At 37.2% G+C, this 20,349-nt stretch overlaps 1 protein-coding gene across 7 annotated transcripts in view; it reads right to left on the reverse strand.

Moving 5' to 3' along the window:
• Nucleotides 1–19,906, reverse strand: part of VRK2 (VRK serine/threonine kinase 2) — a 101,249-nt gene extending 81,343 nt beyond the window's left edge. The window contains exons 1-2 of one of the 7 annotated variants that reach the window (XM_066378221.1): nucleotides 19,734–19,899; nucleotides 17,991–18,131 (exon numbers count right to left, since the gene is read on the reverse strand). In XM_066378221.1, the coding sequence (XP_066234318.1) occupies nucleotides 17,991–18,126 (136 nt within the window). In that variant the 5' untranslated portion in view covers nucleotides 18,127–18,131; nucleotides 19,734–19,899. Of the gene's footprint in view, nucleotides 1–17,990; nucleotides 18,135–19,733 lie in introns of all 7 variants that reach the window. The other 6 variants (XM_066378219.1, XM_066378218.1, XM_066378222.1 and 3 more) reach the window with 6 other exon arrangements.
• Nucleotides 19,907–20,349: the final 443 nt, after the last annotated feature.

The raw sequence follows: 20,349 nt of genomic DNA on the forward strand, positions 1-20,349 counted from the left end.
CACTACATAATGATAAAGGGAGAAATCCAACAGGAAGATATAACCATTATAAATATCTATGTACCTAAAATAAGAGCACCTAAATATATAATATAAAGCAGACTTTGATGGATATAAAGGGTGAGATCAACAGCAATAGTATAATAGTAGGGGATTTCAATACTCCACTAACATCACTGGATAGATCCTCAAGAAAGAAAATTAACAAAGAAACAGCAGAATTAAAGGACACACTAGATCAACTGGATTTAATAGATATCTTTAGAAACTTTCACCCTAAAGCAGCAGAATATACATTCTTTGCAAGTGCTCATGGTACATTCTCCAGGATAGACCATGTTAGGGCACAAAAGAGGTCTCAAAAATTTTAAGAAGATTAAAATCATATCAAGCATCTTCTCTAATTACAATGACATGAAACTAGAAATCAACCACAACAGAAAAACTGAAAAATACTCAAACACTTAGAAACTAAACAGCATGTTATTAAATAACGAATGGGTTAACAATGAGATCAAAAAAGAAATAAAAAAATTCCTAGAAACAAATGATAATGAGCATACAACAACTGAAAAATTTGGGACACAGCAAAAACAGTACTGAGAAGGAAGTTCATAGCATTACTGGAATACCTTAAGAAGCTAGAAAAAGCTCAAATAAACAACTTAACCCTGCATATAAAAGAACCAGAGAAAGAACAGCGAGTAAAGCCCAGAGCTAGTAGAAGAAAGGAAATAACAAAGATCAGAGCAGAAATACATGACATAGAGGCTAAAAAAAAATACAGAGGATCAATGAAACCAAGAGCTGGTTCCTTGAAAAGGTAACTAAGATTGATGAACCTTTAACCAGACTCACCAAGAAAAAAAGAGAGAGGACTCAAATAAATAAAATTAGAAATGAGTGGAGAAATAACAACTCACACAACAGAAATACAAAGAATTGTAAGAAAATACCATGAAGAACTGTATGCCAAAAATTGGATAATCTAGGTCTGTGGTCGGCAAACTCATTAGTCAACAGAGCCAAATATCAACAGTACAACAACTGAAATTTCTTTTGAGAATCAAATTTTTTAAACTTAAACTATATATGTAGGTACATTGTTATTAACTTAATTAGGATACACTGTACTCCTAAGCTGGCCTTTGAGCCACACTCAAGGTGCCCAAGAGCTGCATTGTGGCTCACAAGCCGCAGATTGCCAACCACTAACCTAGGAGAAATGGACAAATTCATTGAAACATATAATCTTTCAAAAATCAATCTGGAAGAATCAGAACAACTAAACAGATCAAATAGAACAAATGAGATAGAAACAGTTATAAAAAAACTCCCAACAAACAATACCCCTGGGCCAGATGGCTTCATAGGTGAATTCTACCAAATATTCAAAGAACTAACTCCTATCCTTCTCAAGCTATTTCAAAAAGTTCAAGAGGAAGGAAGATTTCCAAGTTCGTTTTATGAGGTGAGCATAATTCTGATTCCAAAACCAGGCAAAGACAATACAAAGAAAGAAAATTATAGGCCAATATAACTAATGAATTTAGATGCTAAAATCTGCAACAAAATATTAGCAAACCGGATCCAGCAATATATGAAAAAAAATCATACATCATAATCAAGTGGGATTTATTATGGAGAGGCAAGGCTGATACAATTGTTTCACAAATCAATCAACATAAACAAAAGGAAGGAGAAAATCACATGATAATTTCAATAGATGCAGAAAAAGCATTGGATAAAATCCAGCACCCATTTATGATCAAAACTCTCAGCAAAGTGGGAATACAGGGAACATACCTCAACATGATAAAGACCATCTATGACAAACCCACAGCCAACATCATTCTCAATGGGCAAAAGTTAAAAGCAATCCCCTTAAGATCAGGAACAAGGCAGGGGTGCCCCCTTTCACCACTCTTATTCAACATAGTTCTGGAAGGCCTAGCCACAGCAATCAGACAAGAAGAAGAAATAAAAGGTATCCAAATTGGAAAAGAAGAAGTAAAACTATCATTATTTGCAGATGATATGATACTGTATATAGAAAACCCTAAAGTCTCAGTCAAAAAACTACTTGACCTTATAAATGAATTCAGCAAGGTGGCAGGATATAAAATTAATACTCAAAAATCAGAGGCATTTTTATACACCAACAATGGACTGTCAGAAAGAGAAATTAAGGAAACAATCCCCTTCACTATTGCAACAACAACAAAAAAAGTACTTAGGAGTAAATTTAACCAAGGAGATTAAAGACTTGTACTTGGAAAATTATAAAACATTGATAAAAGAAATAAAAAAAGATACAGACAAGTGGAAGTATATACCGTGTTCATGAATAGGAAGAATAAACATCATTAAAATATCTATATTACCCGAAGAATTTATAAATTCAATCTAATACCAGTTACACTACCAATGACATACTTCAAAAATATACAACACATATTCCAAAAATTTATATGAAACCAATAAAGAACAAGAATAGCCTCAGCAATCTTGAAAAAGAAGAATAAAGTGGGAGATATCACACTTCCTGATATCGAGTTATACTACAAGGCCAGTGTACTCAAAACAGCTTGGTACTGGCATAAGAACAGGCATATAGATCAATGGAACAGAACAGAGAACCCAGAAATAAACCCACACCTTTATGGACAATTGATATTTGACAAAGGAGGTAAGAGCATACAATGGAGTAAAGACAGCCTCTTCAACAAATGGTGTTGGGAAAATTGGACAGCTACCTGCAAAAAAATGAAACTAGACCACCAACTTACACCATTTACAAAAATAAACTCAAAATGGATAAAAGACTTAAATGTAAGCCGTAAAACCATAAGTATCTTAGAAGAAAACATAGGCAGTAAGCTCTCTGACATCCCTCGCAGCAAAATATTTGCTGATTTATCTCCACGGGCAAGTGAAATAAAAGACAGGATAACCGAATGGGACTATATCAAACTAAAAAGATTTTGCACAGCTAAAGACTATATGAACAGAATAAAAAAACAAACTACACAATGGGAAAACATATTCAATAATACGTCTGATAAGGGGTTAAAAACCAAAATTTATAAAGAACTTCTAAAACTCAATACCAGGATGATAAACAATCCAATCAAACATGGACAAAAGAAATGAATAGACACTTCTCCAAAGAGGACATACAGATGGCCAATAGATGAAAAAATGTTCAACATCACTAATCATTAGAGAAATGCAAATTAAAACCAGAATGAGACATCACTATCACCTCACACCAGTCAGAATGGCACTCATTAATAAAACAACACATAGTGCTGATGAGGATGAGAAAAGGGAACCCTCCTGCACTGCTGGTGGGAATGCACACTGGTGCAGCCACTGTGGAAAACAGTATGGAGATTCCTCAAAAAATTAAAAATGGTACTGCCTTTTGATCCAGCCATCCCACTTTTAGGAATATATCCCTAGAACACCATATCACTGATTCAAAAGAAGAAATGCACCCCCATGTTTATTGCAGCATTGTTCACAATAATGAAGATCTAGAAACAACCCAAGTGTCCGTCAGTGGATGAGTGGCTTAAAAAGTGATGATACATATACACAATGGAATACTATGGGGCCATGAAAAAGAAGGAAATCTTACCTTTTGCAACAACATGGATGGACCTGGAAACTTATGCTAAGTGAAATAAGCCAGGCAGAGAAAGAAAAATATGATATGACCTCACTCATTTGAAGAATCCAATGAACAATGTGAACTGAGGAACGGAATTGAGACAGAGGAGAGAGATCAAAGGGACCAGAGGGAAAGAGGACAGAGGGAAAGGGGATGATAGGATGGGATAAACCTGAAAGGAAGGGGGGAGAGGGCAAGGGAGATGTTGAGGGGAATACCAGGGAGGGGGGATGCATTCGGGGCAACACTAGAATCTATGTAAACACAATCAATTAAATCAATACAAAAAAGTAAACTTTTCTCTATATTAGTTTTAAAACAATATTAACAAAAAAGATACAAATTATAATTATAATTATAATACAAAGTAAATATTCTTAGTAACAAAACAGTCAAAGCCTGACCAGGCACTGGTGCAGTGGATAGAGCGACAAACTGGGATGCAGGGACTCAGGTTCAAAACCCCAAGGTTGCCAGCATGAGCGTGGGCTCATCAGGCTTGAGCACAGGTTCACCAGCTTGAGCACAGGGTCGCTGGCCCAAGCCAAAGGGTCACTGGCTTGAGCAAGGGGTCACTCACTCTGCTGTAGCCCCCTCTCCCCCTGGTCAAGGTCCATATAAGAAAGCAATCAAGGAAAACTAAGGAGCCGCAACGAAGAATTGATGCTTCTCAACCCTCTCTCTTACTGTGTTTATCAGTCCCTTTCTCTCTGTCACACACACACACACACACACACACACACAGAGGCAAAAACATTGTTGAAAATATACCATGTACAACTTTAGCAGAAAAGACAAAAAGGAAAATGGTAGGCTTCAAGGGGAAGGTAGACTTCAAATAAACACAATTTGACGATGTAGAAACTGAGACAGAATGCAGGTGATAAAGAGAAAAGCAGTACAAGCAAGATCATCTTGGTATTTATTTGCAGCAATGGATTCCAAGCCTAAGCCATATAAAATTCTTGCTTTTCAAATTTGCTAAATCACCACACACCTAATTTTTAAAATGAGTTCTGGTATAGTTGGGGGGAAAAGCTTATTCACTATAATGCTGTTAAAACCTTCCAAATATAAATTATTTATTATTAAAAATTCAACTTTGTACTTCATTGGTTTTTACAGCACAATAAGTTATCTTTAAACTCACTTGGCAATGAAATGTTTGTGCCATATTAAATTGTATCACTACATTTTTATTTGGTTTTATTAAACTTTTGCCATTATATCTTTGTTTAGCTCACTTAATGATTTTTACTATTGAATGTAAAACAGTTTTTTAAAAGTACTTGATTTACTCTTTACTTACATGTGCATGAAAAATCTTGATCATTTATTGTCTTGATTCTTTTAAGTATTTTTCTTTTGGCAACTGATTATGGGGTTTTTGTCAATGATATTCTTTAGTACAGGATTTTAGACTGTTTTTATCTAATGTAATAACTGGCAACTGTTTTATAAACCGACACACTAAATTTATGTTATTGTTATTCTTCGTTGCTCTCTCCTTCACCAATTGCTTATTGGTATGGTATTTATTACATACTTTCTTTTTCATTTTATAATAGACTATCTTTCAATCCACTTATCTATTTCCCAAACACTTAACGTTGATCAAGATTCTGGCAAATGGCAGAAAGAGCAAATGCTTGAGTAGGCAGCAATAATGTCTGTTATGGGTCAGGGGGAGATGGGGGTGAAAGAGGATAGAGAGGGGATAGATGATGATGGAGAGACACTTGACATGGGGTGGGGACCATACAATGCAATATACAGATGAAGTATAGCACTGTGCACCTGAAACCTGTTTAATTTTATTAACCAGTGTTACACCAAAAATTAAATAAAAAATGTTTAAACATTAAAAAAAGGACCACTTATATACTCTAATTCAGATGTTCTCATTATTGGTATTACTACCTAAATCTATTTTGAGCTTGCCTGAAGGGCTTAACTTTTTTAACTTTTAACCCTATAATTCTTAATCACAATACATTATATACTTTAGAAATCTGAACTGTATCATAAAATTCTATGTTCCTAACTCCAACTTTCAATAACCTGTTTTTATTTTGTATCATCACATCTTTTCTTAATAATGTAATTCATTATCTCTTGTAAGTCTCCTTCAATTATATACTTTCAGGTCTACTTTATCTTTGTGGTAATATGTTATGAAATCATTTCAGATTTCCTAAGACCTCAAATGTTTCCTTCTATCTTTTAAGAGACATTCAATTTTGCCAGATAGTATATTGGAAAAATAGCCACATTTCTCTTAGTTATCATGAAGTATTTCTATTTTCAGTCTATGGTTTGGTTACAAGCTGAAGCAGTTCTTGACCTCCCTATCTGAAACGATACAGTAAATTCTATATTTTGTTTTAAAAGCCCTACATAAGAGCTTTAGTCCTGCCTCGCTTTCTGAAACACTAACGTTAATGCTAAAGTCAGGTTTCAAATACGGGAAATCTTCCCTATATCTTTCACTTTGATCTCTATTTTACAGGTCTTTTACCTTTTAATGTGATATTCTTATTATCCAAACATACACAAACAGATAATTGAACCATCACTTTTTTCTTCTTGATGATCTCTTTGTTGTTTTTCTCTTAGATTTGCTTGCTTTGCTCATTATTGCTCTGCTCAGCTGAGCCAACTCTTTCCGTAAAGCCTGTTTCCATGTTTCTGTATCTCTCACCATTTTCAGGATCTAACAGGTCTTTAGGATCAAAGAAACTTAAAAGTTCCTCTCCCAATAAAAACATAAATTCCATAATGCATTCAATTTACATTAAAGCAGTTAATTTCAGAACATTTATGCCTCTTCTCCAGTTTCTGCTGGAGTAGAAATCATAAAAGTCTATACAATATTTTTATTCCCCTTGATATCACACAGCAACATTTACCCATTAGATACACAACTTTGTTTTACTTTCTTCTCACCTTTCCTGAAATGTACTGGGTGAGAATTTTTTAGCAGGTTTTAGTACTTTTCCTTCTACCATCCTAACAATATGCAAGGGAGAACATAAGTAATACTCCATCTCAATTATAATACATTTAACAACGAAGATGTACTTTAAACATACAATGCATACAATGCATGATCTTTTAATAGAAAAAAGATCAAATATAATAAATAGCTTTTCTTTACATTCTCCAGGAATTTAAATTGTACCCTCGGATCACCATAAATGCTCAAAAACATGTATCTTAATATTATATGATATTCTGTTCATTCTTTTCCTTGCTATGTTAAACATTAACATAACATTAAACAAAAGAATTCTAGCATAAAAGTTAGCATTGCAATGGCTAATAAATAGCTTATTTAAATATATCTAAATATTTTGCATATCTTGAAATAACAGTAATTTTCAAAACTATACTTCTATAAATAAATTTTGGTATCTATATAGTCTATTAAATGTTTTATCAAGATTCTACTTATCCAGGTATTTTTTGTTTACTTTTTGAAAGACCCAGAATTCTAAATGTATATCTTTATAATTCAATAAAAAAAAACATGGGCAAGAATAATTCAGTATTTGTAAAAATATCTATTTTATATGATGCTTATGAAAATTGTATCATAGGGATTAAAAGGCCTCTTTTAATTGTCCTGCTGCTTATTTGGCTCAAAACAAATACAGAGAATCTCTATAAATTAGACAAATGTATACATTTTTGAAAAAGTAAAAAATTCCATCAAATTTTTCTCATCAGTTTGTATGTACTATTGGTTGCCTATTCTCACTTTCCATAAAAATATTGTTTGATCTAGGTATCGTACATTTTTTTTCAGTTATTAACATTAGATTTACTATAAATATCAGATGTCCTTTCACAGATTTTGTGAATATAATAATATTCAAAACATATCACTGGTGCTCTAAACCTCGAGTTGTCAATCTGAATGAAAATGACACCATTAGCATCATCAATAACAGGTTTCTTAAATGAGCTGCCAATACTATCAATTAGATACTTCACTGTTATTTTAGAAATGAGCATGTCATAAGCATGTCATTTGCCACTATTTTCTCTGGCTAGGATTAATTCAAAGTAGAGCAAAGAAACCTGAGTTTAAATGTAGATGGTGGAGACAATTATTAAAACCGTGGCATGGAGGAAATTATTTCACCTCCCAAGGCCTCAATATCTTCTATATTAAGTTGTTGGGAGGATTAAATGAAGTAATGCATGTAAGGCATTAACACAGCGCTTAGCACATACTAGTAAAAGATTTTAGCAGTCGACAAAAATGGCAAGAACTGGCCCTAGTAGGTATCAGATGCCTATATAACTCACTGGCTACTCTCTACTAGAGTCTCTCTTTCATTCTTTTTTACTTTTCTATGTTCAGTGTTCACGGCCCTCTCCATGAAGCTTGGTAACATCACCCATAAGAATTGCGTTAGGTGGCCCTGGGAACTCCTACAATGCAGGCTATGCACTCCATGAGCCTCTTTCACACATTGTAGCTTCCAATTGCTCTTGCTTGAAAAAAATGTGCAGAAGCTGCCTTTACTCTACACTAAGCACAGGAGAGAAAAATGGCCAGTGTCTCTGGGGAATAATTAACAAAAGACAGTTTGTTTCATCTTCATGATAAAATACAGCATCCCTATTAAAAGGCAAATTCATCATTCCCAAAAGTTAAATAGAATGACACTTTAAAAGTAATTCCAGCTGATTAAATTTAGGGTTCTGGGGGAAAAAAAAATTTAATTCATGAATATACTCTGAATCTTTCATTTGATTTTAAAATGTATAAACGTTCATTTAACTTTGAGGCCTTGCCTCTCAGTGTTCTATTCTGAGCTAGTCAAACAAGTGGTAGCAGGCATGCTGGGCTCAATAATACTGCCTCTCATATTTAAATACTCTTTTTCACTTGGATTGCAAATTAAAGACAGTCTCCTGAACACTGACACATTTTCAATGATTGATTTTGCAAAACGTGTTGATTTTTTTTCTCCACTGTTTTGCCTCTGTGTGTGTCAACTTTGGCCTTCTTTTCTTGCTCCTTTGCAGCACTGCTGTCTCTTTGAAGCGATTGTCGGCCTGATATGAAAAATGTACATTAGACCTCATGACTAATTACACAGACAAAAAAATTCCTGATCACCACTATGAAATGCCTATGCCCAGCAACCATAACAAAAGCTTCTGACTATGTACAAAACTCTTAATCAAACCCGTCATTTACTTAAAAGAAATTCCAATAATTTATTTTCCATTAAAGTTGTATTTACATTCTGTGCAAAGTGGATTTCTTATGCTAGTTACATGCCCACAAGTCAATCTATTTAACAATGAACACCATCCGTTTCCTCCACACAAGTTCAGACTTGCTATTAGGTCTACTCCTAATGAGTGCTATACGGTGGAACGGTGTTAGTCCAGACACAGTACTGTTAGGTCTTAATACAATATCCATTTTTTAACTCCCTACACTATGCATGAGCAAAGTAGACTTTTCACAATAAATCCTAGAATCTATGAAGTATATAGCTTCTTGTGTTTTAAAAATATGATTGAGAATAAACAAATACTTCTCTCCCCTCAATCTCCACAATTCTTTAAATAACGTCTCTAAACCTAAAAGTATAGTGTTTTATCCCCACACATTAGAGCACAAAGTTTAATCTCAGATAGTCATTGGGAAAATTATTTCCCATGACAAGCTAGTTCTAGAGTTAATTTAACAATCATTTTGAGAAAACTACCATATTCAAGGCCTTGTTTAAGCACCCTGAGAATGCCTACAAGGAGTTTATAATCTAATGTTAGGGGTGAATAAGACAGTATGTAAATAAAAATCATATGAAACAATGAGAGGAGCACTGTGAGAAAGCACAATGTGGGAACAAAGAGAAAGAAAAGTTGTGGATACTCCCCTGCTGGCCTCTTCAGCATGCTAGAATTTTCATAAGGCCCACCAGCCATTTGTTTTCACAACTGCTGTTGCAGCAGACTCCCCTCACTCCCAGACTTCCAAACCTAGGTCCTTTGCTCTGTTTGGCTGTTGCTTGCTTTTTTGTTAAACCAACTCCCCTCTGCCTGGGATTGTTCAGCTCGTACAGCTACCAAGCGCAGTACATGCATCACATGCCATCACACTACCATTTTGGGAAACCCTGCAATGACTACCAGTGCACCAACTGGCTAGTCCAACCCTGCCTAGGAGATTTCAGTTGCTTGAAAATGATGTTTCAGAATGGAAATACAGGAGGAGGAAGGGGGGAAGTAGCCACACCACTCTCCAGGAAGGGCCACAATACCTAAGCAGAGCGAGTTGGATTAAGGTCTGTACATGAGCCAACACTTCGAATATCATTGCCTTTGTTGGCTCATGTCACTTCTTTAATTAATGTCACTTTCTCTGGTTTAATATCAGAGCAAGTGACAAGAGTGCTTCTGGATGAATTGTGTTTTCTGAGGACTGTATGGCATACTCTCCTGCAGTCTGACAGAGGGACGTGCCAGTTTTACTTGGCAGTTACAACGCACCAGCTTTAGTTTTAGTAGTTTAATTTGTGGCAGTTAGATGTTTGAATACGCTGAAGTATTCACAACGGTCTCATGGAATCTGTTCCATAAAGTTTACACAGTGGAAAAGAAAAAGCAATGGCTATAAGGTGATCAGGAAAAGTCTTTCTTGGCCACAGCTGGTCTTACAGGATTTCCTGTAAATTCAAGAGCAGCTAGAGAATATGATTAAAGTGATCACAAGAATTGATGCTCTCTTTTGTTTTTGTTTTTTTGTTTTTTTGGCCTAGTTCTGTAGTTGGTGTGAGACGATCATAAGGAATATGATATTTAGAACGCAATTTTATGCAAAATCCATTATTCAGGAAGTGAAGTTTACATACATGATAGACATGCAATGAAATAAATGTTAGAATAGGAAGCTTTGTTACTTATGCATTAAGTTCTAACATTTTGGTAAACTTTTTATTGATAAAAAATTCAGAAGAATTTCAGCTCTAAGGAGAAAGGACTAAACTTTTCCTTTGGTTTATAAAGATCTTTCTGTTTCAGGCTGAAGTATTCTGAAGGATTTTTTTATTTGGAGTTTTTCCTTCATCTCCTTTATATACTTTTGTGAAGCCTCATCAGTTCATGGTGAGAGCTGCCACCAAGGAGTTTTTCCAAACTTTGCCTGCCCTTTCTAAATTTAGGGTTCTTTACTGCAGCAGGTTGAAGATCTGGCTTTGATTGCACCTGGCTCTGCTGGAGAACAGAAATATTCATCTCCACTGAATGCATGCTGTTTAAGTGCTGGAGGCACTTGCAGGAGAGTAACCCTCATCGGAAACTTCATTACAATACTTTCTCTTCCCTACATGAAGTAGTAATTCTCATTCACCAAAGATAGAATTGTGCCTGACACAACCACAGGAGCTCCTGTTTGACTTTCAAAATTAATCAACCTCTAAGCTGGAGGAGAAATGGCATGTCCTTTAACCTTAAGCACAAAAAGCTCTCAACAGACTGTAGTTTTTATATCCCTGGATGGAAGTTTGGGCCCTTGATACTTAAACTTGATGCACATACTGGGTTTCTGGCAGGCTTTTGCCCATACCCATCTGCTCGCCTGGCACTGTGCCCATTCAGAAGGTGTGATGCCAGTTTCAATAGGGCATAGGTGCCAATCAAAGATGGGTTTGGAGGGGCAACATGCAGAACGCAGCAAAAGTCAGCTCTTCTGCCAGAAGATCCTCCTGTTATCATATAATGCCAATGAAGGGCCACATGTTTCATTGCTTGGGATCACATTGCATCTGTAGAGGTTTCTGGCCTTCAGTGGATGTCTTTCTATGGAATCTTTTTCCTCAAGTATTACTTGATTAGCGATGTTAGAAAAGAAAAGTCTACCTGACTAAATGAAGGCCATCCTTTTAAAAGAAATGAAAACCGTCCACAATTGTCTTGGAATAACTGCTGAGTTTCTCTCTTTTCTCATAAAATACTCTTATGCTTAGACTACCGTAGAGTGTACTCAGTCCATGTAATTGAGTTGTAAGGGACAAACATTCTGAAGGAGCACAGATTACAAAAACCAAGTACTAAGCAGTATAAAATCCATGAACACTTGTATCATTGTTAAGTGGAAATGGAGGACAAACTGTCTTCACCCAAATAGCTCATTTGTAGTGAATTTGCCCATTTAGAGCTTTGGAACTTTTACTTCTCATTTATTTTACAAACACAGATAAACCTGTGTCTTAAAAGAATGACCATGCCTCCTGCCATTTATTCCTCTTCTTCTATAACTAAAGAATAAACCCTAAAACACTTCAGAAGCAAAAGTCTACCCATATTTCATAAGGAAGCTAGAAGCTCTCAAAAGCTGAGAATTCTTTTATTGTGTGGCAATGGAAGCGAGCTCATTTCATGAAGAAGACATTTCCCTATAGCAATTGGTTTCAAATTTTAAAACCTTGACCATAGTAAAAAGTTACTAGAATAGTATGAAATGCAGTGGAAGGGACATTATATGTAAATCACTAAAGAACAGAAGAGCTTGTAAATCTTCCCTAAGGCGAAATATTTTAATAGCAAAATGCTGAAAATAAAAACCATAATATAGATAGGTTAAGAAGGTTGGACACTTAAAAAAAAAAAAAGATGAAAAAGACAAACAAAGGCTAAGCCTTAGAAGAATTCTGCCTTTTTATACAAAGAAGCCAAACTTTTGTAAATACCATAGTTAGATTTCTTGACTGGTAGGTAAATGAACAGTCCTCTTTCTTTAAAAACTCAAACTTAATAGCCTGTGGACAACACATACAAAATTAAGATACAACTTCTAGGGACTTTTCTTTCTTAGGTATAGACCCAATCAGTGTATCAAATTCACAAAATCCTAGTGATCCCTTCCTCTTTTGAGTTTCTAGAAGCTGTCCTCTCTCTATACCTTCATCTGTGAACTAATTTATCACATATGATTTCTAGTATGAGATACCCTTATTTCATCTTTCTTTCTTTCTTCCTCTCACCCCCCCCCCCAATATTGCCTGCAATAGTTGTAATCTTTATTATATGCGGCTTAAGTGTCTGTTTGTTGCCTATAGCTTATTGGTTGCTTGCGTAACTGTACTAGCCAATGGGGTGAAGTTGCCATGGCTGAACGCAAATTGAGCAGGTCAGGGGGAAGGTGAACATTTGTTTGCATTGGCAATCATCTGCTTTTGAAACAATTTAAGGCTGAACACAAATTGAGCGTGTCAGGGGGAAGGTGAACATTTGTTTGCATTGGCAATCATCTATTTTACATAAAAACTACATCATAACGTAATTTCTTTTAAGAATGCCTCCTAGAAAATACAGCACTGAAGAGGAGAGAAAAGAAGCTAAAGCTGCACAAAAACGGCTTTCTCGACAAAAAGAAACCACTGAGCAGAGAAAGACAAGGCTTGCTTCAGTCGCAGAGCAAATGCATCTTTCTCGGCAAAATGAGACTGATGAGCATAGAGAAACAAGGCTTGCCTCAGATGCAAGACAAAAAAGCCTGTCTCGACAAAATGAGTCCCTTGAACAAAGGCAGGAGAGAAATGCAAAAAAACGACAGAGTAATGTTGCCCGAAACGCAAAAAGGATTAAAACAGTTTCAAACGGAGAAACTTTAATTTTTGAGCATTCCTCTGGTGACATGAATATTAAATGTGAACACTGTCAGTCCTTAAACTTCAAGTTAGAAACTAATCGATTTGACGTGGCAAGAAAGGATTTTCTCAATGTTGCAAGTACGGAAACACTGTAGTTCCACTAATTGAGAATTATCCACCACTCTTGAATAAATTATTGACTAATCAGCATCCAAATAGCAAACAGTACATGGATAGCATTTGATCCATTAATAGTTTGTTTGCTTTTGCGTCCATGGGAAATAAACCAATTGACTTGCCTGTAACATTTTATTATTTAAATCACCTTTATTTATTGAGCTAGTGGTGGCTCTTAAGAAATGTACCGCCAGTAGTTTCCTTCATTGCACTCTACTTTAAGCAATTAAACAAATAGAAGGGAGAAACCCCGTGGGGCACTAAGCAAAGGGGCGTCCTCACCGCCTGCCCTGGGTAATTCAGTTTGAATTAGCAGACACCTTTGCACAAATCATTTTAATTACAATTTATAATATCTAGAAAAGCGGTCATTTCGTATGATCGCCGGGCTTTCTAGTGACACCATAATGTTGCATTGTGTCAGTTAAGACTAACTGCTTACAGCCTGACCTGTGGTGGTGCAGTGGATAAAGCGTCGACCTGGAAATGCTGAGGTCGCTGGTTCAAAACCCTGGGCTTGCCTGGTCAAGGCACATATGGGAGTTGATGCTTCCAGCTCCTCCCCCGTCTCTCTCTCTCTCTCTCTCTGTCTCTCTCTCCCGCCCCTCCTCTCTAAAATGAATAAATAAAATAAAAATTAAAAATAAGAAAAAAAAAGACTAACCGCTTACAGTATCTCAAAGCCTGCTCTGTAAAACACTGCCAAAATAACACTTAATACAGCAATGTATTCGGAAGCACCATGTGCTCCAATAACTCCACTTTGTTGATAGCTTAGCACTAGACTCTTCTAAACATTAGTCTGCATACCTTAAAAATCAATCCACTTTAGCTGACTAAAAAGTAAAATAAGTAAAAAACCACACTGGAATAACTAATATTTTCTATTCCTTCATAATCAGAAGTCTGTTTCCTTAACAATTAAATGAGTTAAATTTTGATAATTTCTAAAAATCCTAGTATTCCCATCCATGTTTCCCTCCTCAAAAATATTTTTTTCTGTTTCTAAAGATCAAAATTGATCTATTCAAAGAATATGAACTAAAAAAATTTAATGATAGTCACTTAGATGAAGACTAAATACTTGCCCATGCATAAATGATTCCATCTTATTAAGGCTTCACCTGAGTTCTAGTTATAGTATAGTATTTTCCATAAAAGATGCTACTGATTTACTATCAATAAAGCATACACAGATTCTTTTAGATGATATCCTAGTCCAGCTTTTCTTGTGACTCTAAGACTACAGGCTGGACTTAAGGGTGATACCTGTAATTATGGCAGACAATAGAGCAAACTGGCTCATATGGGTTTTATATCCCATCCTCAGTCTCAAACTCTCAGGCGAACAACTCTTGAACATCTACTCTGTGTTGATGTTCCAAAGCTAAATAGTCATCACTATGCCCAAATGCAAAATCCAAAACTATCACAGATAAGTCATTTCTATTTTCACTCGTATTAAGTCTTCAAAAGCTGAAGTTTATTACCTATAATTCTGTTTTTCTGGATTTTTTACTAACTTCTGAAACCTATTATTATCCTTCACATCTGGAACATATAAGACAGCTTAAATGAGAACTTTCCATTATGTCACCATGACTACTATTATAAACTTTAAGGGGAAATACAGATATCAGTGGGTAAGTAAAATGTCATAATCTTCCATGACATTCTATATTCTTAGCTATATATCACATTAGCAGCTAAATCCTTAGCAGAATAAATGGAAAATTCTCCCAATAGATGTCTTCGTTACCATCCTAATCCCTTGTGGCACTGGACACTGAACCTGGAATTCAATTATCACGGAGTATGGGAAATTCTAAATAAATAAATTACTGTACATGTAAGTGCTTACCATATTCTAAATTCTTTAAAAACATTATGTCAATCCTCACAATTATTAAAATTCCAATCATACAAAACAAAGACTCATGACGAAGGGAAAGTCACATTGTTTTAAAGTGGTTTAGTAAGGTCAGAATTCAACCCAAATTTGCCAAACACCAAAACCCATGCTCTTATTTACGCAATTCAAAGGGAGCATTGGAACCAACTCATTTATCTCGCCTTCCCTGGAGTTTTAGAAACTTCTCCACTGATTTTATACTAAAACAGAAGCAAATTTCCCACCCCAAACCAGTTTCCTTTCTTCCTCTCTCTCTTTTCCTATACAGAAAAAGAACTTTGACTTCGTCCTTGCAGTCACGCTTTTCCCTCTTATAATTGTTACTGTTAATGCTACAGGCACATTATTTCTTCAAGTCAAAAGTAAGTAACAAACTTCTCTGCCCTTTGCTGATTACTGAAAGATCTTAGCTATTGATCTCAAAGCTAGAGGACAGCTGTATGTGTACAATGAGTTAGATACAGAGGCTAGTTTCTCCTCAGCCTTAAAGACAATGAAGTGTCTGCAAAAACAGTGTAGCTGGAAAGAACAATACCAGCAATGAATGCAGCTGGACACAGGGTATTAAGGAAAACCTGAATTTATCTGCTTCTTCATTTCTACACAGAAGTGATGAGAACCATGGTAAAATGCATAAAAACCAAACAAACCATGATATAATTTCCTATGGATTGGTTTAGAGAGCTTTGAAAATAATACAAACTAGTTTAATGAAGTTATGGCTGATGGCATCTCACTAAAGAGCTGTTCCATGATTTATGAGTGCCACATTTGATGGAACAATGACAGCATTTGGAACACACAGCTTTATTATAGATTCTGAAGTATGAAGCCTTTTCCTTTTTTAACAATCTTTTCCCAGTGGTGGTCACTTATTAATATTTCCAGTCCATGTTCTAAAATACAGATAGATAGTAGGAGGTCTTACATACACATAGAACCTTGCAAATTGTGTGCAACGAGTATTGTTTGGTAATGAGAAAAAAACATGTAAAAATTTGTGGCACATACTTAGACTGAAAGTGAAGATTTTTTTGTTTGAAAAGAGACATATAAATCACATGCTTGAGCAAATTAAATTCCTTTTCACCACACAGGTAGTGAGTATGTATACAGATATACCTATGTACATTGTATAAACTTATTAATTTTAAGCATGCACTTAAATTTAAATACATATCATCACATACAATACTTATATTTTTAAAAAATAAAATCATTACAAGCAATGCTTTTCTGTAGTTCTTTGAAATTAAATAATTCAAACAGAAAACTAAAAGTATGTCTGATAAGCTATCATAATGAGGAGAAAATACATTTACAGTATTTACTGAAAACAAATCCCTGTGTAAGTGGAACCACGCAGTTCAAATCCATGTTGTCCAAGATTTACCTATATTGTGAGCTGAAGGGACCTGAAAACCAGCAAATGCAGGGAGAGGCTTTCTATGAACTCCCAGTATTTGCCTAAATACATATGTTCCCATTAAAACCTCAATTGTTATAAATCCACTCCAGGGGAATTTCATCAGCCAGGAAAGACTGGCTCTTAGGACTTGAGATAAGAAGTTAACACCACTCCCAAACTTTGTCACAAACTGTCATATCCCCCATCTATTCTTTTAAAAACTCATTCATCTTTTGTAAAAATCATTTACTCTCCCTAAGTAGCCTACATCCCTTCACCTGTTCCCCTATTAAGGTATACAGAAGTTCTCAAATATCACCACTTTTGGGGATATTCACTTTATTTCTATAATAGCCCCATGCATATAACATTAAAAATGAATAAATTTGTATATGTTTTCCCCTGTTAACCTACTTGTTGTCATTTCATTTCATAAACCCAGCTACTGAACCTAGGAGAGTAGAGGGCAAGTCCTTCCTCCCCTACAGTTTGAAATGTTTAATGAGGAACCTAAGATTCCAGCAATAGAGGTCTTTTACCAATTTCTTAAACTCCTACAGAAACAGATGTAATGAATCAATCAATACATTTAGGGAAATTTAACCTTGAGGGTAATTTTTTAAAGGTAGTGTACAATATACTCAACCAAGGCTCCAAATACCAAAGTACACAGAAAATAATACTGAGCGTCTATTTTCGCAATTAATCCAAAAGGGCATATAACTAATACCACTCGAGATACACAGGAGAGAAGTTAATTCATTCCATGCAACAGATACCTTGAGGTATTAAAGCTCAATTCTCTAGTGGAGCCTAATTAAGAAATGACCAGAACCTTATGTCACTTAATATTAACGATTAAGGTTCACAAATGGGAAACTGTTCATATTCATGCAGCTGTGTTTTCTGAGCTGTAAAAAAGCCATGTTTCCAAAAAAAAAAATACTCTCAAAAAAATACTTAACTTTTTGTCTCACAGTCTGTGTAATAATGCTCCGAAAAGACTTCTAAGAGTCATTCGGAAAAAAAGTGGACAAGGAGTAGGGCAAGTCATGTGTTGAAACTAAAGATTCTACACAACACTGTCTTCATATTCCTTAATAAAGCACATTTATTCTATTTTATTTCAAAGTTTCAACTTCAAATTATTACAGTCACATATATGAGAATATATGGTGATTTATAGTTATACTTTACCTAAATATATCAGTCCGAATCCTCCAGAACCAATCATCTTGCCCAGCACCCACTGCTTTCCTTCCATATCATCCAGGACCTTCCCTTCTGGAAGTGGAATAGGAAGTTTATATTTCTCATTTTTTCTTGGTGGCATCGCTTCTGCTGGCAGAAGGGGTGAGTTCAGTGGTTAAAAATAAAAACAGCAGCAACAAAAAACTCCAGTTAAAATATATTTCTCAAAATGTCTTCAACAGGGCACTTCCCCAGGATTCTAGACATTAGGACTCTGGAATTAACTGGGTTTGGGAAAGTCCTCACACTAGATTCAAATTGAAGATTCACTTACAATATTGAAGTCTAAGAGGTTCTGATATTTAAAAAAAAAAAAAAAATGCCTGAACTTTTGGAGTCTACGATTCCTAGTAACACCTTAAGAATTAAGTTAACAATTTCCACTGGCAAAGAGAAAATGAAATTTCCATACTCCTCTCATTGAAAATGCTAAGTGTCAAAGATGAGGTCTTGGGTAAGAAAATTCGAAAGATCGCCAAACACAGCAAATGACAGAATTATGTTATTTTTTAAAGAAGCCAGGGGTTTTCATGGATTACTATTTAGCAGAGTAGGAGGCACTGGGCAGGTTCAGCCTGGCACCCTCCTCCTTCAGTTTCTTTCCCTTTCTTCTAAACGGGACCCTTCTCCACCCTCACCAAAGGGGAAATCGCTCTGCCTGACAGATTGTGGTATTTGACAACAACAAACGATAGGCTCCACAGTACAGTCACACAACTTCTATCAATTATAATTGTACACAGATTAGTGAACTTCACAAGGAGAAACTCGGTGCCGGAAGAGAAGATTTCTTGGGGGGTTGGAGGAAGACAGCATATATATATGTCTGAAACTAACTCCTGTATTTCCAAAGAATTTTTAAGCAGTGTTGAGTGCTTTTGAATGAAAGTTACTGTCAACTTTTCGTTGAATCATCTTCCCAATGAGAAAGTTTCTGTAGAAAACCTCTTAGTAGGTTTTCTGTCCTTCACTTACTTTAATCCAATGCCCTGCACGATTTAGCAGCCACGTCCCAGGTAGGGCAAAGGAACACAACTGAAATCTTTGAAGACATTCACCCGCCCTCCTCCTAGCGGGAACACAAGGGAAGCGGGAAGTTAGATGGTGAACGAACTCTAAAGTAGAAAAGTTTTATGGGGATGCCCCCTTGACCAGTAAGTACATTGTATATACTGGTGCCCAATACTTAGTTGCTGATTTAAAACCTCAAGTCTCCAAAGAACAACTTTCAGCAGGCCGAAAATTCTAAGTCTAAGGGAGGATCAAGACAGCCTGTGGCACCAGCTCTTGAGACCCGAAATGAAAGTGACTGTAAAACGCACTCCCGGGCGCGCATCTCGATTTCACTTTCCCAGAGGGAGCTGCAGCTTCCCCTCCAGGCCAGATCCCGGGGGCCCCCTCTGCTCCTGGATTTCTTTCTGGGACTGTGATGAAAAGTGTTCAACCCGAGCTTCAGGGGACAAACTGGTACACGGAGGCGTGAACGTGGGTTGGGACGGGGCGCGGGGCGGGAGCAGCGCGGCCCCGCACCCCGCTCGCCCCCGGCCCGTCCGGGCCAGGCGGGCCCCACCCACCACGCGGCCCACGGGCGCCTGGACGCTAACTGGGCGGAGACCGGGCGCTTCGGGCAAACGCAGGCAGAAGGGGCGCCGGGTTCCCGCTCCGAGTTTAGAAAAGTAAGGGACCAACCGCGGCAGCAGGGAGCCCTCCCGGGTCGGTGTCTCGCTCCGACGGCAGCTCCTCCCGAGCCTGGTGTGCAGCGCGGGCCGGGTCAGAAGAGAGACGGCGGGAGCGGAGCTACGGAGGCTGCCGGGGCCTGTCGGGCCGGGCGGGGCCGCCGGCCTCCAATCCCGCGGGGAGGCGGGCCCTGCGCCGGAGCGGCCCAGGAAGGGGCGCCCTAACCGCCGGCACCTGGGCCGCCGCGCCGCGCTCGGGGCGGGGATGCCGGCCCTGGGCCTGGGGAGGCGGCGCAGGCCGCAGCGCGCGCCTTCCTTCCAGGGGCCTATCCGGAGTCAGAGCTGTAGTGACCACCGTCCTCCCTCGCCTGGCAGTCGGAAGATCAGTGTAAGCCGGGTGCTGTGGCCATTCTGTTTACTGGAGTCTACACACCGCAGAGGAGCAAGTAGGCAGGTCAAACTGCCTCTCCCTCTCTTTGGACTCAGTAGCCAAACCAGGCGGGAGGGACCCCTTCTCCAGGAAACAGTGACCCTCCCAAGCAGGCAGGCAAGCCAAGCCACAATTTACAATCTGCCACCCTGAGAGCAAGCATCAGTCAGGCAAAGTACAAGATAGACATACTGAACAC

Source organism: Saccopteryx leptura, chromosome 3, assembly GCF_036850995.1.
Source record: "Saccopteryx leptura isolate mSacLep1 chromosome 3, mSacLep1_pri_phased_curated, whole genome shotgun sequence".
In the NCBI taxonomy this organism is placed as follows: domain Eukaryota; kingdom Metazoa; phylum Chordata; class Mammalia; order Chiroptera; family Emballonuridae; genus Saccopteryx; species Saccopteryx leptura.